Genomic DNA, 15,989 nt, shown 5'->3' on the forward strand with positions numbered 1-15,989 from the left:
AAAGAAATTTCAACATCGCAATTGACTTCAGAATACTTAATGAAGAGTTAGATTATGTGGATAAAAAAATCGATCTTCTCAATGCCGAATTTATTAAGCATTCTGTAGCACTGAGGAGAATGGTCGAGTCCAAAAAGCCCAAAAGGCCAACACTTGTGGCTAAATCTAGCAAGGAAGAGCTGGCAGCGGCCAATGACCAATACGAGGCTGACAAGGCCAAGGCAGACTTTGAAAAACAATTACGAAATGCCCAGGCTGAGGTCAGAGGCAACGAAGGGATAGAAGATTATATTGACAAAATATTCGATATCGCCATAGGCGAAGTCATCAAGCATTCTGACTCATTGAGAAGGCAGGTCAAGTCAAAAATTCCTAAAAGAACAAAGCACGTGGAATATTCCAGCAAATAAAAAAGGTCCAAAATCCCGGAGGTGGGGAGGATAAATCCCCCCCGCACACTTGTTGACCAGTTTTGTGTAACTCTAATACCGACAAAATGTATTGAATATCACTAATAAATGGAGAACAAACAGTATAGAAGAGCTTTAGATGCACATTTCTGATGTAAGGTTAAGCGCAGGCTCTCATAGATCAAGTCTGCATAAGCAGGCGCGGATCGGGGGGGGGGGGAGGGTTGCTCTGACTCAAAAAATTATTTTCTTACAATTATAGTAAAATAATGTCAAATCCCCCCCCCCCCCTGCTCTAACACCCCCCCCCCCCCAAAAAAAACCCCCACAATTTTGACATTTATTCTTATAATAATTACCTATATGTCCGTCTGTCAACAACACTCCGACACAGAGGCGTAGCCATCGGGATGAGCGGGTATGTGTACACTATTATGTGCTATAGTGTGCGTTATTGAACAACGCCCCCATTGGAAGTATGGTGGACCCCCCACTTTTTTTCTGAATACTAATTTGATTTCGTTGTATGGAGCTCGAAACGGCGCATCCAGGACCAAAGTCTCTATAAACTCTCTGCATATATTGCATTTTAAGGCCTCCTCCTTGTTCATTCTGAATTTAACTATGGCACCGTCCCCAGACACAGTGTAACACACTAACATTAAACGGCCCAGCGTAATTAAGGACTCTAATCTCGAAATTCCCGAATAGGATTGAAGACTGAGGGTGGTCAAAAACTTTAGGCTGAAGCGTGTCGAAAAGAAAGTCAATAAAAAAGATTAATCCGAAGCCTTCAACTCTACCCGAGGAGGTAAGATCGAAAATCTTTCTCAAATAAATTCTGGCGCTTGACAAGTTTTAAACTTGAACAAACTGTAATGTTTAATTCGATGTGAATCAACATTCATAAAATAAGAAATCTAAAGACGTGAATCTTCACTCGTTGTTGAAGTGAGGTTTGAACAACTATTCACAAAATAAAATGGCCGTAAGCAAACAAGATGATTATAATAATCTTTAAACCACGTTGGGTTTATAAATACTCTGTAACTCCTTTACAACATGTAATAATGTTTGTTTCACTTGTCGACTTTTATTATAACGAGTAGCGTAATTTGTAAGCGTAAGTCATGTAGCTCACAAAATAATACCATAAACTGTATAATATAATTAAGTTTGCTTCAAAGTTCCACCGTATCGTCAAGGGGTTATTTCATTCCGATCTTTCTTCTTCATATCCCACAAAGGAAAAGTCGTGATTTATTTTCCGGGGTCCAAAGTCACGGAAATCAACAACAACTCCCCCAACGACAGCGGTTGACAAAGCAAACTTTGTTTAAACAATAATATCTCAATATTCATACTTTTTTCGATATGATGCAACGACGAGTTTTGTATTTTAATAAGGGAGAGTACTCCGGTAGTTAAATCTGAATCTAAATGTGAGTGTTGTTCAAATATAATGTAGCCTCAAGTACAGTCTGTTATTTGCCACTCAAATGAAATGAATTGAATTATTAAATGGTTGAACGACTAATTTTTAAAGTTTTTCATCAATTAAATTCAGTCGGTAAAAGTAATGGACAGCCTGGCGTTGCAAGAAAAGCCAAATATCACAACAAGGCAGACCTCGTGCAGTTTACCAGTTTCAATTTTTCTTTATCAATTTATTTGTCAAATGACAATAATCTTCTTGATGTAATAACTGTATTTTATTTTATAGTTTTGTTTTGCCAATATCCAACAAAAACTAATTCGACATATTTCAAGAGATGAACGTGCTATTTTTGGTTGTTGCCTTTCTTGGTTGTTTTGTCATGAACCGGTTTAAAAACCGACAAATCTAGATTGACACACTTTTGATGATGTAAGGGGTAAAAATTGAGGTGTTTTTTTAACTTTTTTTTTTCCTCACAAAAACAATAGCTGCATGGAGTTTGATCGATCCATCTTGACATATTATAAAACAAACAAAAATTATATTGTATAATATTCAAGTGTTTTCATGAATAGGCTATAGTATTCTGAAACAGAAGCAAAAAAACACGAGGGTCTCTCAAACCAAACTGCATTGGATACATCAATTTCTACAACAGCCAGGTTCACCTTATTTAACTGTAACTTATAAACTTAGATTTCTGTATCATTTTGAGAAAGAAAGCTATCTCGCTGTAGTAAAACTTCTTCTTATGTGGCGTCATTCACTGTAGATACATGAATTATAGACCCCTTACGGCTTAAGAAATGTTACGTGTACATCTAAAATGCTGAAGACTGTTGATTCTTGAGATGGTTTTTAATTATGACCTAATCACCTTCTGTAGCATTATAATCGTGGACTCCGTGAACTACATGTACAATGTACATTGTGTAGACGGAATCGTCAATGTCAACCCCCCCCCCCCCCCCAATCCCAAGATCTGCGACGAAACTTTGGAGCACTAGCCGACTGAAAAGAAATGGGTACCGGTACTGATTATTTGGTATCCTTAACTTCCTGAAGTTGTTCCAAAATTGATTAGGAGCATGAAGCTGCCTGCAAAAGTGAGCGCATGGTGCCGCTCTCCTACATGAGACCAGCAGAAGTGGCAGACTTTTTTTTTAACCCAGTAAGCCTATGTCAAGATAATTATTATCTGCACGGGCATGGTCAAAAAAAAGTTGTCATGTATTGGCCAATCATTCCGAACCGCATAACTTTCCCTCAGTCGACCTAATTAACTTTTTTTACGGTAGATCCGACCAGACACAAGCCTCTAAATGCAGCAATTGGATACACAAAGTTGAATAATAATCTTAGTGTATTATTAATTCACTTCTTCCAATTAGCGTAATGTTACTATCACGGGTCCTTAACTGTACTTGATTCCTTGATTGTAAATATTGTTGAAACTTCCACATGTTCCGTATCTTGTCAAATTGCTAGAATGAAAACATGCAAGAATGAAAAATGAACCAAACTATAACTACTCAGAAGTAACCATTAAGCATATACGTTAATTACCATGAGAGAGGTTCAGTTTGTGCTGGAGTTCATTAAAGATGTACTGTCCGTGCTCTTCTTCGAATTCGACGCTTTTTCCGTGACACATTTTAACTTGTATGTTTATATTGTAACAATTCTCTTTTTAACGCCTACAGCCTTCTGAAACTATTAAAAGGCATTATGTCGGATTTCTTTATGGCACAAACAGATCCACTCTGCGAGTAGACTGGTTCTTGATCCCTAACACCGAATACAAAAAGGGCGGGAGCAAGTTTTCTCGGGCGACATCAGTGCCACAAATAAATTCACTTTCTGAAGTTACAAAAATTTCTATAGTTATGAAAGCTTGGATGGTTATTTTAAAGAAGTGGATAACTCCTTTATTGCAAAAGAAGAATAAAATAATAAAAGCAACACAATTTGAAAACAAAAACTGTTCTGGCTGAAACTCGAAATTTACTCGGACAGTACATCTTTAATTACATTATTTAAAATGTTTTTTTATATAATGTAATTATGTAGTTTTTTATATAAAATAGTAAACTGTGGTAAGCTAAATAGTTTTAGGGAAGTTCGAGTTTCCCTAATGGCACTTTGCATCGTAGATCCTGCGTGTAGCCGGCATCTTGTGAACCGCCATATCGCCAGCTGCTGTACAGCCATTGGATCCGGGTTTCACGAGTCCTCGAACATGTATATCGAGCCTCGATCTAAACAAAAAAAGAAGTAATACAAATTAGTGATTCTGTTCTCAGAGCACACAATACTAACAATTCTGATTTTACTGCAAGTCTTTTCTTGCATATTAACTTCTGGGCCGAGGTGCTAATAAGTCTAATTCACAATAGTCGGTCAGGGCAAACTTATGTTTATGTTTTCGTGCAGCCAACGCACAAAGTCTGACGAAGATGGTGACACAACTACTTTAAGAGAACTTGGTGTCATGAGGAGAGGTGGCTAGGGAGACTCGAATGTCCTCCTTCGGCGGACTTGGACCTGTATTAGCCCGATTTAATTGTCGGTTGTATTCTCCAACGAGCAAGGTTCTCTGTAAATTCCAAAGAGTTAAAATTCACTCCATTCCAGGGAAGATTCACTCCCACAGTCGAAAACTATAGGGACTAGACGTTTTAGAGTGAAATCTCTTCAATCGTAAAGATCGAGTTTTCACTCGAGCTAGGACTGAAGTGGTTCATTTTTCAGACTATTTCAATCGAAAAGGAGAGTGATTTTCACTCTAAAACGTCTAGTCCCTAATTTCACTCCGGAATTTATATGACATAGACGATTAAACCCCAATTGACGGACTGTGTCCAAAACCGGTCGGATTTATACAAAATTTGAGATTGGCATCAAGCTACATCACTTAGTGCTTACCGATACGTCTCTGTCTTCAAATCGACCGTCCAACTTGTTAGCTTTGAGAAGATGGATGCAGAAATCTAAATGATCCGTTCTTTCCGTGTAGCCCGGACTCGTGCTGTCGATTATTCGGTCTACCCACAGATTACGACAAGTGATGGTGTTGGGAAATCTCAAGTTGTTATCAACGCTGAAAAAAGTTATGTTGGAAATCTTTCAGTTTTTTTATGACCGGTGGTACAGTTTGATGTATAGTGACTTGCTAGAGATTTTTTATTTCAAATTTCACAATAAGTAATCAAGCTCTAAACATTCCCGTTTCCAGAGAAATTTTAGTTTGGCGTGATTTTCCGATTTCCGATAGGGTATGTAAGTGAATATAATAACGACTTATCAGAATTGTTCAACTTAAGAAAAAAATCTCCAATAAGGATTTCGTTCAAGTGCGCCACGTTAGGGAGCACTCGGCCGAACCTGTGCCCAGTTTCCGACCGACACAGTTATTAATATTCGATATTAATTTGGTGAGACTAAAAATTGTTCCAAAAGTAAAACTTAATGAATTAAATTTTTTTGGAACAAAGAGGTTGTGCAAAACTACAAGGGGAAAGTCGAGGCGAACATCGAAGAACGCCACGTTATAGGGGACTCTATATAAATTATTTTCGCAGTTCATTTGTTTTGCTGACAGGAACGTCGCCCACAGCCACGGGCGGGGGAGGGCAATTTGGAACTATAAACTAGTCCATAAAGAAGATTTGCTTGAACAACATTCACTGGCAAACTAAAAAATCAAGTTTACGATGACTGCTCGGGATATTTTTTGGTTAAGATATCTTATCATCAGTTTGCTTAGCAGCATTTTCTTCTTGAAATCTCAAAGAACGTTGTCTTTTTACCTGGTTAACTGTATGCTTACCGGATATCCAGACATTCGAAGTAGTGGTATCCGTTCAGAGGGAAGATGCTGGCCTGATTGCAAGTGACAACCCGCCCGGCTACTGTCTGTCGTTTACCAATTCCAATGACTTCTTCTTGAACTGTGAGTCGGATTTGAAAGGGCGAACAGTCACAAAACACAAACATTATTAGCAGTGTCATCTCTTTTTTTCCACATTAATGTGTGCTCTTCTTTTGAGTCACTTTCAATCAAAGTCTTGTCTACAACAGATGTTTGGGTCGTAATGTCTGCTGTAAGGACTACTATGATGATTCTTTAGCTTTTCCCACGAACAAAATCTAGAAAATATCAGCATTAATTTGTACCTGCATAATCTGAACATTGTGGTTTGATCAATTTGGAGGTAGAACGATTTAAATTAAAAGTAATATGTATGATAGTGTGTACTAATTTCAGCTTCAAAGAATTATCATGTCCAAAAACATTCAAAAGTTCCCGGTGGCAGTAGTCTATTACATGTAGTAAAGACCAAAATTTAATAAATTCATAGTTACATTTGTTTTGTTTTACTATTCACAATTTTGTTCTTAAAAAGCAAATAACATCGTCCCTAACTAGGGAAATTTATAAGATCTAGCACGATCGGTGATTTTTCATTTTAAGTTCACAATACATGTACATGCAACATTTGTGGTTATGCATCGGAAATATAAAGGTGGTTAACGCCCTTAGATATTTATGCTCAGCACAGTAACTCTTCGTTTTCGCCATTTGTGGCACTCGTGCGTTTGTGTGGAAGTCGTATCGCAAGTACACAATGACGAATCGAAGACAACCCGGATGCACTGTTCTATGAATCGTCACATGAAACACTTCCTTTTAGAAATATTTTAGATAAAGAACATGCCTGGTAATTAAAATGGCCTACCTCTTTGTGTGCAGAATGGGCCAGTCCATCCTTGCGTGCACGTGCAAGCACCAGTCACGTGATGACATGTAGCACCATTCTGACACTGGCATCTCTGTGCACACGCTTGTCCGTAGCGCCCGCCAGAACAGGCGATATTACAGGAGGAGCCCGTCCAGCCGTCTGTGCATGCACAGCTTCCGTCAAACCGAGAGCAGGTGGCACCGTTAAAGCAACGACACGGACTGTTGCAGTACGGTCCATAGAAGCCTGCATCACAGGGTATTTGGCACAACTGACCCATCCAACCACTCTGGCAAATGCAGGATCCGTCAAACGTTGAACATATGCCACCATTTTGGCACTGACACTCAGCAGTGCACTCCAGACCAAACGTATTTCCGGAACACCTCCGTTCGCACCGTTGACCTACAAAGCCTGGTGGACAGACACAGGTCCCGTCGAATCTAGAACACTGGGCGTCATTTTCACAGTCGCATTGCTGCAGACAATCAATACCAAATCTGCCTTGCTGACATGGGACATCACAACGAGTACCCATCCAACCCGACAGGCATTCGCACCTGCCCGTCGACGGGTCGCAAGTTGCTTCATTCAAGCATCGACAGATCTGAGAGCATCCTGGACCGTATCTCATCGGAGGACATCTTTGTTCACATGTCAACCCATACCAACCCGCTGGACAGTTGCAAGCCCCAGTGATCGCGTCGCAGAGTCCACCGTTGCGGCAGTCGCACTGATCTTGACAATCCAGACCAAATCTATCACCGACGCAAGGTTCATTGCAAAATTCTCCTTGCCAACCGGGAGAACACGAACACGCTCCTGTTTCGCGGTGGCACCGGGCGCCGTTCTCACATCGACAGGTTTGGGCACAGTTGGTACCGTACGTGCCCTCGTCGCACTCAATGTCACACAAGACACCTTTCCAGCCGGAAGTGCACATGCATCGTCCAGTGAACCTATCACACAGGGCGCCGTTCCTGCACTGGCACAGTGCTGTGCAACCTGGACCATGTCTTCCCTGGGTACATGGCAGATGACAGTACCGCCCCATCCATCCTGTAGTACACGAACATACCCCGTCAAACCTAGAACAAGTGGCGTCGTTCCGACAGTAGCAACGCTGCATGCAGCCCGGTCCCCACCTTCCGTCCCCGCAAGGTTGATCACATTCAAATCCTGTCCAACCTGCGTCACACTCGCAAGACCCATCAAATCTGCTGCATGAAGCACCATTCTGACATTCACATCGGTTCTCACAGTTTCTGCCATAGAACCCCTCCATACATGGCTGGTTACAAAACGTCCCTTCCCAACCGCTGGGACAAATACATGAACCATCAAACCTATTGCAGCTCCCGCTATTCTGGCAACCACAAGCGTGCTGACAATTTTCTCCAAAGAACCCAGCCTCACAGGGCTCGTTGCAGTTAGGGCCAGTCCAGCCTTGTCCGCAACTACAAGAACCGTCAAATCGAGAACAAGGTGCATTGTTAGCACAACTACACCGTTGAAGACAGTTGACTCCATAAAACCCTACTGAGCACTCGATGTTGCAATCCTTACCAGTCCAACCGCTTCCACAAGCACACTCGCCGGTAAACCTGTTACATCCAGCATTGTTACTACAGGAACAAAACTGAGAACAATCAACACCCCATCGTGAATGGGGGCATTCTGTGTCACACAGGTCTCCCATCCATCCAGCTTGACAGATACAACTACCATCCACTGGAGAGCAGCTTACACGATTAGCGCATGTACAGGGGAGCTTGCATTGAAGACCGTAGAAATCTTCTGGACAGGGTTGCTCACAAGAAGATCCCATGAATCCTGGTGGACAGAGACATGCACCGTTGAACCGTGAACAGAACGCTTCATTCATACACGAGCAGGTGCCTTGGCAGTTGATGCCATAAGTACCGTGTCTACAAGGAATGTCACACGCTCTTCCCATCCATCCCGCAGAGCAAGAACAGGAGCCATCAAATCGAGAACAAGCTGCATTATTCTGACATTGACATGCCTCGCTGCAGGCCACTCCCCATCTTCCGCGCTCACATGCCAAGTTGCAAAACCTTCCAGTCCAGCCAGCAGAACACTGACAAGTCCCATCGAAGCGATTGCAGGAAGCGTCATTTTCACACAAACAGTTGCTCTCGCAATTTGGACCGTAGAGCCCTCTAGAACAAGCCGTATCACAGAAACGACCCGTCCAGCCTGCAGTACACACACATTCACCGGTGACCCTGTCACAGGATGCTTCGTTAGAACAGCCACATTCACGATCGCAATTGGCACCATAAAATCCTCTAGGACATGCAATATTACATTGGAGACCCATCCAACCAGGGCTACACTCGCACGTGCCGTCAAACCGACTGCATGGGGCGTTATTTTGACACTGGCAAGTTTCAGTACATCCTGGGCCGAAAGTACCTCTATCACATTCATCCTCACAGTAACGCCCCTGCCAGCCTGTTGTGCAAAAACACTCGCCGTCTATTCTTGAGCAGGACGCGCCATTTCGACATTGGCATGGCGATGAGCATCCCGGACCATACCAGCCATTATCGCACGGGTCTTGGCAGTTCTGGCCCTTCCAGCCAGCTGAACAGGAGCACGTGCCATCAAAGGGTGAGCAAGAGAGGCTGTTTACACACGTGCATTCCTCGGTACAGTCTGCACCATAGAAGCCCTCACGACAAGGTGTATCACAAAACCGTCCTGTCCATCCTGGAGCACAAGAACAACTTCCATCGAAACGAGAACAAGTCGCTTCGTTTCTGCATCTGCAGTTTTGTTCACATCCGGGACCATAAAGCCCTGGCCGACATGGACTATCACAAGAGGCACCGTACCAACCTGCCGTACAAGTACAAGTTCCGTCAAACCGACTACATTCTGCGCCGTTCTGGCACCTGCAGACTCCACTGCAGTCTTGACCGAAGAAGCCCGACTCGCACGGGTCAGAACAAAATAGCCTCCAGCCGGGAGGACAAGTACAAGCTCCTGTCACGGTATCGCAGATACCACCGTTTACGCAGCGGCATACTTTAGCACAGTTGTGGCCATAAAAACCGTCATCACACGGTACATCGCAGAACACTCCCTGCCATCCAGGTGTACATGTGCACATTCCATCAATGTGATTACAAATGGCACCGTTTTGACACCTGCAGATCTTCTCGCATCTTGTACCATAGCGAAGAGCACCGCAGGGCTGATCGCATATTGTTCCCTGCCATCCTGGCGCACAGCTGCAGCTGCCATCGATGTTGCTACAAAGTGCATCATTCTTACACATGCAGTTGTCTCCGCAGTCCAATCCATATTTACCTTGTGGGCAGGGGTCGGAGCAGGTGAGCCCAAGCCAGCCCGCTGTACAGCTGCATACACCCGTTACGTGATGGCAAGCGCCACCATTTTGACACTGACATTCACTGCGACAATCCTGACCAAAGTAGCCCATGGGACAGATATCCGAGCAAGTAGAACCGGTAAATCCAGGTGAACAAGTACATAAACCGCTAACGTGGTGACAAGCAGCATTGTTTTGGCAAAGGCAATCCATTCTGCATTCGTACCCAAAACGACCCGGATTGCAGGGCGCGTCGCAATACTGTCCTTGCCAGCCAGGAGTACAAGAACACTCTCCATCAATGTGACTACAATCGGCACCATTTCGACACCGGCATGCTCTGTTACATCCCAGTCCGTAGAAACCTTCGGAGCATGGCCTTTCACAGTTCCGGCCCTGCCAACCTGCAGTGCACCGACAGGCTCCCGAAATGTGGTTGCACTCTGCCCCGTTTCGACACTGACATCTCTCAGCGCATTCTAGACCGTAAAAGCCCATAGCACATGGCTCGTTACAGACAGCCCCCTTCCAGCCCGGCCTACAACGACAACTTCCGTCAACATGATGACAAGCAGCTTCGTTGTCACAGCGACATGGCGAAGTACAATCCATGCCAAACCTACCTTGTGGACATGGATCTCGGCAGAATGTTCCTACCCAGCCGGCTGTACACTGACACACCCCAGTCATGTGGTGGCAGGATGCTCCATTCAAGCACTGGCACTCTTCAAAGCAGTTTCGGCCATAGTAATTGGCTCTACATGGGGCGTCGCAATTGGCACCCGTCCAGCCGTCGAAGCAAGAACAAACGCCAGTTACATGATGACAAGCACCATTTTGACAAGTACATCGCTGGCGACAGTCCTGCCCAAACATATCGGGAGAGCAGATACTTCTACATGTCAAGCCAGTATACCCTGGAGGACATGTGCACCTTCCATCAACGTGGTCACAAGCAGCATTGTTTTCACACATACATGGAGACTGACAATTTACACCGTAGAACCCTTGGCTGCACTCGTTCTCACAAAAGTCCCCTGTGTACCCAGGAGGGCAAGAGCAACTCCCGTCTTCGGCATAGCAGTAGGCACCGGGCTGACAACGACAAGTCCTGCTACACTGAGGCCCATACGAACCCTGGTCGCAATATTCCTCGCATAATTGCCCCTGAAAGCCAGATGCACAAGAACATGTCCCAGTGACGACATCGCAAGCTGCCAGGTTGTGACACTCACAAAGAAACTGGCACCGTAAACCATAAGTACCATCTGCACATTCGTCTTCACAGTGAAACCCTTGATAACCCGGCGGACACTGACACTCTCCTGTAAACCGGTTACACCTGCCGTTATTTTCACACGTGCACCTTTGTGAACACTGAACGCCAAATGTGTTGGTCGGGCAAGCTGTACAAGGACAACAAACACGCGAAAGCTTGGGTGAAAGACACTGCTTAAAAATGTCAAAAATGATAAACTTAGTTCTGGTTCTGGTTCATGTTGAATCGGTAAAATTCACTCATTCACAAGAATACTCTCTAAATTCCAAAGAGTGATATTAGGGTCTATACGTTTTAGAGTGAAAATCACTCTAATTTTTGATTGAAAATGAACCACTTCAGGCTGAAAAATGAACCACTTCAGTCGAAGTTCGAGTGAAAACTCGATCTTTACGATTGAAGAAATTTCACTCTAAAACGTCTAGTTCCTAGTTTCCCACTGTTGGAATGAATCTGATTCACTCCAATGTAGTGAAGTTTCGCTCTTTGGAATTTAGAGAGTATCACACCAACTTAGTTTATGGTATAAAGTGAAATTATGTAACAGAGACTGGTTCAAATACACGTAAAACGTTTTGTACCTTGAGTCTTCCTACATTAAACCAAATTCCATGAATTGTATTTCCCAATCCTCGCTAGCCAGGGTAGTCTTAACTCTCACGTCATAAAACGTCCCTGCTGAACTGTGTTCACGTATTACTATTTTGAAAATCGTTGTCATCCATGATATTGTCTGCGTACATTTTGTGACGTTTCCATACACACCGAATATTAATGGTTCGTGATCTGCGAGGTCATTTTTTTCCTGTAACATTATTAGCCAATAGAAGAGAGCGTTAAAGGTGGCTCGTGGGACAATTTTTAGGCAAAACAATTATAGCGATCGTTGTGTACGTACGGGAATAATTATTATTATTCTGGAGCAGACCTACAAAATCACCAGTGAAGTTTCTTTCAGCCCCTCTAGAACTGGGTAGAGATTTTTTTTGCAATGGAGTGAGGACTTGAGCGGGCAAGTGCATTTTGCTACATAGCCTATTAGGCAGTCAAAACCCAGTGTGAAGCGCGAGTTAGGGATGGTTGTCCAACCAAACGGTATTTATTAGTTCAAGTCGGTGTTAAGCTTTTGTAAAACGTGATCCGATTGGACAGATATTGTGTCAATTTATATTTGGAAGTGTCATGAATAATTAATCACGCAAGTTGAAAATAGTAAATGTGGAATCGGTTTGCAAGGCTACCAATTTACGAGAGAAAGATTACCCTAGCCAGTGAGGATACTCTGTAAATAAACACTTGTTCAAACGACATACTCCTTACACTCACGTGACTAGTTTTCGTTTAAATAGAGTTTGACGATGAACGCAAGCGTTTAACATGTGTGATGTCGTCCAATGCTGTCATCGTTCACTATGTTATGCGCATGATCTCGTCATACACATTTGTTTTATGAATCAAAACCTAAAGTATTTCCTAATCATCGATGCGAATTCTAAATCGCCTGGTTTCATATCTCATTTGGGAATAACATTTACTACGCACCCGTCTTTTGATAATTCAGTGGGTTTTGAAATATACGCATTAGGTGTCTCAGGTATCTTCGAAAGGAGGGTGCTGATCTCCGTGAGCAAAAACTTTACAGGAACAAACGAACATATTTTGTCTACCCTAGAGTTGTATAGGCCTCTATGGCTTAAGATCATGTCACCTGCATGGACAGACACCAGTGCAACTCTCTCGTGTAACTTCCACATGTTGTACAGAACCAGTATTAAAAGAAGTGTTCTACTTCAGTCAATCGAGTCGAAGCCCGGGTCCAAGTCCCGAGTCAATTGGTTAAAATCCGACTCCGATCGAGTCACAAGTCCGAGTCAGAGTATAAGAGTCACATTATGTTCGAGATGAACGTGTAACGCGCTGTTGCGGGGACCGGGAGTGTAATAGGAAGAGGCACATTAATATAAGCAACGCTAAAGAGATGTTCAGGTGGTGTTGCAAAAAATAATATTTGTTGTTAAATGTTTGGGTCTACTTTCGAAAAAAGAACATCAGAAATATGCTTCCAAAGGACATTTTTGGTAAAACAAATATTTTACTGGCTAGATGCGAGTCATTATTAAGTTCGAGTCATAATGGTCGAGTCCGAGTCGAAGTCTGAGTCCGAGTCCGGTTCCGAGTCTTTTTGTCGATGTCCAATCCAAATCGAAATTTCGACTCATTGCAGATTCGAATCCTAGTCGTTAATAGACTATGTAATAGACCACGGCGAATCTATTATGCGTGAACATATGTCGCTGATTAATTAGGCAGGACCCCGCATCTTGACCTCCTAGATTTCGTAAATCAGAGTGCGATTTCTATATCGGGTCTTCGGTAATTCACCAGTTGCGCGTCATAGACAATGGATAAACAAAAATATGTCACGCACTCTGTATCATGTTACGCGATATCACGCCTGGCTGTTGTTGAACTACAAAACAATCCTCCGAATCGACCAATCAAATCATTTAGTCCTGATTTATAAATGAAATGACGTTGCGATTTAGTAAAATCGACTCCGATTGCCTGGCTTCTGAAAAAAGAAATGTATATAGGCCTGCACAAGTGTATGAATACTCACGTGTGTTACAGTCTACACCTGTCCAACCTGCAGGGCAAGAACATTCTTCTGGTGTCGTGCAAGTTCCACCATTAGCGCAGGGGATGGTACAAGTAGCTGCGGGGAAATGAATTATTCACGAAGAGGAATAATTGCTCAAACTGAAAAGCTGAAGTGATTCGCTTGATTTACACATGTACGGTTCGTGTTGCTGTGTTTTGTTTCTGTCACTAAGAAATGATTATAAATCTACAGATTTGAGAAACGATTCCAATAGATTGCTCTGACTACATGTATTTGTTAAAAAATAGTTAAACACATTGAGGTCTCCCATGGTACTGAAATGCAGTGTAGAAGAAAGTGTTATTTGTATTATTATTATAGGGCCTAATTATTATTATTCTGAAAATAATCACTTATATTATTATTTTTACATAATAAGAGTCCATGAAGTCTACATTATAACATTTGTTTTTAGGGTTCGAACTTTTTTTGTTTTTCAAATGTTCATCTCTGTTTCTAATAAGAAAGAACTTCCCCCTTGAGCTTGAGATACTCACGCGTGCAACCTGTGCCTGGATCGCCGGTGTAGCCTTGGCAACACTCGAGGACCGTCTCGGTAGAGGGCTCTTCCACGGGGGTTGTTTTCAGGTAGTATACCGACCTATACAGCGAAATCAAGATGCCCAAATACCCTAACTGTACTTCAAGTCAACTACGTAAGCCTAAATAACTAAAATGAGCAAATCCGGTTATATTTCATGCGTTCATGTGGATCTGATTCTTTTCATGACAGAAGAAATGTACTTATATCGTTGTGAAGTTAGTAAATCCGAAAATTTAGGACTGTAATTTTGTGATAGAATATACACTTACCATTGTCAGCTGGTGTCCAGCCTACCCTCGACAGCAAGTGGTTACGTGGCAATAACCCCCCCCCCCCCCCCCCCTTCTCACATTCGTCTGCATCGAAGCAAATAAGAAGGTATTCTGCGACTTTAAGATTTTTTTTTTACTAATCTGGCAAATTTTAGGTCAGGTAGATGCCATGGCATTTATTGACAAGGCAGCAACCTGCACGTTTCCTAGAATATCCGTAGTTACCGATATCTCGTGTATCAAAATCTGCTTCACGCTTGCTATCAGTCCTAATTGTTCAGTTTATAAACTAGAATTGGAATTTCAATGTCAGGCTATACCCTTTAACTGCATTATATCAAGGTACAGTCGTTGTGTCATATTCGCTCGTCCAGCGAGAGCTGGACTTCGCCGCGTCTTGCTCTGTTTTTTTGCTTGCATCATATAGTTGCATGTGACGGTTACCTGATGCACGATTAATGCGAGACGTTATGATCGTCTGGTTATCAAATTATTCATAGCTCCGTACTGGTAATTTGCATGGCCCTGGCAACCGTGGTTGAAGAATCTATGCTTACAAGAGCACACATTTTCTGCGCTATAGACAACACCTCCACTGCGTGCATCCTGCATCGCCTGCAACACAACCCATTATTGGTACTCAACGTCACGACATCGGGTCAGTATTAATAACTTTTATGTTTTAACTTTTTAAGTTTTGGAAGACATTTGCCTTCAACATATCAATGTTTTATCAGCTATTCCTTTTCAAGTAGTTCTATAGATTAAGACCCACGGCTACGGGAGAACAGAAGCTTCGACGGTATTCGACGTCACCCAATAGATAAGAAATTGGCTACTGTTGTTTGTTTCCATACCAAGTTTATTTTATCAGGCTCAAATTCCAGAAGTTCAAAACATGGCATGCTTTCAATATGTTGTGGAGCTTCACGTCAACAGACAGATGTCGACGGAAGTTTATTTTGTCATCGGGTTTAAATTCGAGAAGCTCAAAACATGGCATGCTTTTAATACTTGTGGAGCTTCATGTAAACAGACGGCTGACGTTTTAATATTATTTAATGAAAGTTTGTTTATTTCGAACTTCCACGCGGAATTTATAACACGAAAGATTTTTGAATAGTAATACTTACATTGAACCATGTCTTCAGATTTTTCGATAAGGCACCGCAAGGGTGATTAGCCATCCCATAGCAAGTCAGGACGGATCGGTACGTGGGTATAGGGTCAGCTTTAGTTCAAACTATATGCTCGGGCATACCAAGGGTGTTGGTGATCCGT

The 15,989-nt window shown here is 42.7% G+C and overlaps 1 protein-coding gene across 2 annotated transcripts in view; it reads right to left on the reverse strand.

Annotated features, from left to right (window-relative positions):
• Nucleotides 1-1,266: 1,266 nt before the first annotated feature.
• The window catches only part of LOC119744636 (multiple epidermal growth factor-like domains protein 6), a 28,396-nt gene continuing 13,673 nt past the window's right edge, over nucleotides 1,267-15,989 (reverse strand). For both annotated transcript variants that reach the window (XM_038220682.1, XM_038220681.1), the window contains exons 3-8: nucleotides 14,390-14,493; nucleotides 13,851-13,946; nucleotides 6,588-11,357; nucleotides 5,678-5,798; nucleotides 4,774-4,948; nucleotides 1,267-4,106 (exon numbers count right to left, since the gene is read on the reverse strand). In XM_038220682.1, coding sequence (XP_038076610.1) covers nucleotides 3,960-4,106; nucleotides 4,774-4,948; nucleotides 5,678-5,798; nucleotides 6,588-11,357; nucleotides 13,851-13,946; nucleotides 14,390-14,493 — 5,413 coding nt within the window. In that variant the 3' untranslated portion in view covers nucleotides 1,267-3,959. The remainder of the gene's footprint in view (nucleotides 4,107-4,773; nucleotides 4,949-5,677; nucleotides 5,799-6,587; nucleotides 11,358-13,850; nucleotides 13,947-14,389; nucleotides 14,494-15,989) is intronic.

Source organism: Patiria miniata, unplaced genomic scaffold (assembly GCF_015706575.1).
Source record: "Patiria miniata isolate m_02_andy unplaced genomic scaffold, ASM1570657v1 HiC_scaffold_7, whole genome shotgun sequence".
NCBI lineage: Eukaryota > Metazoa > Echinodermata > Asteroidea > Valvatida > Asterinidae > Patiria > Patiria miniata.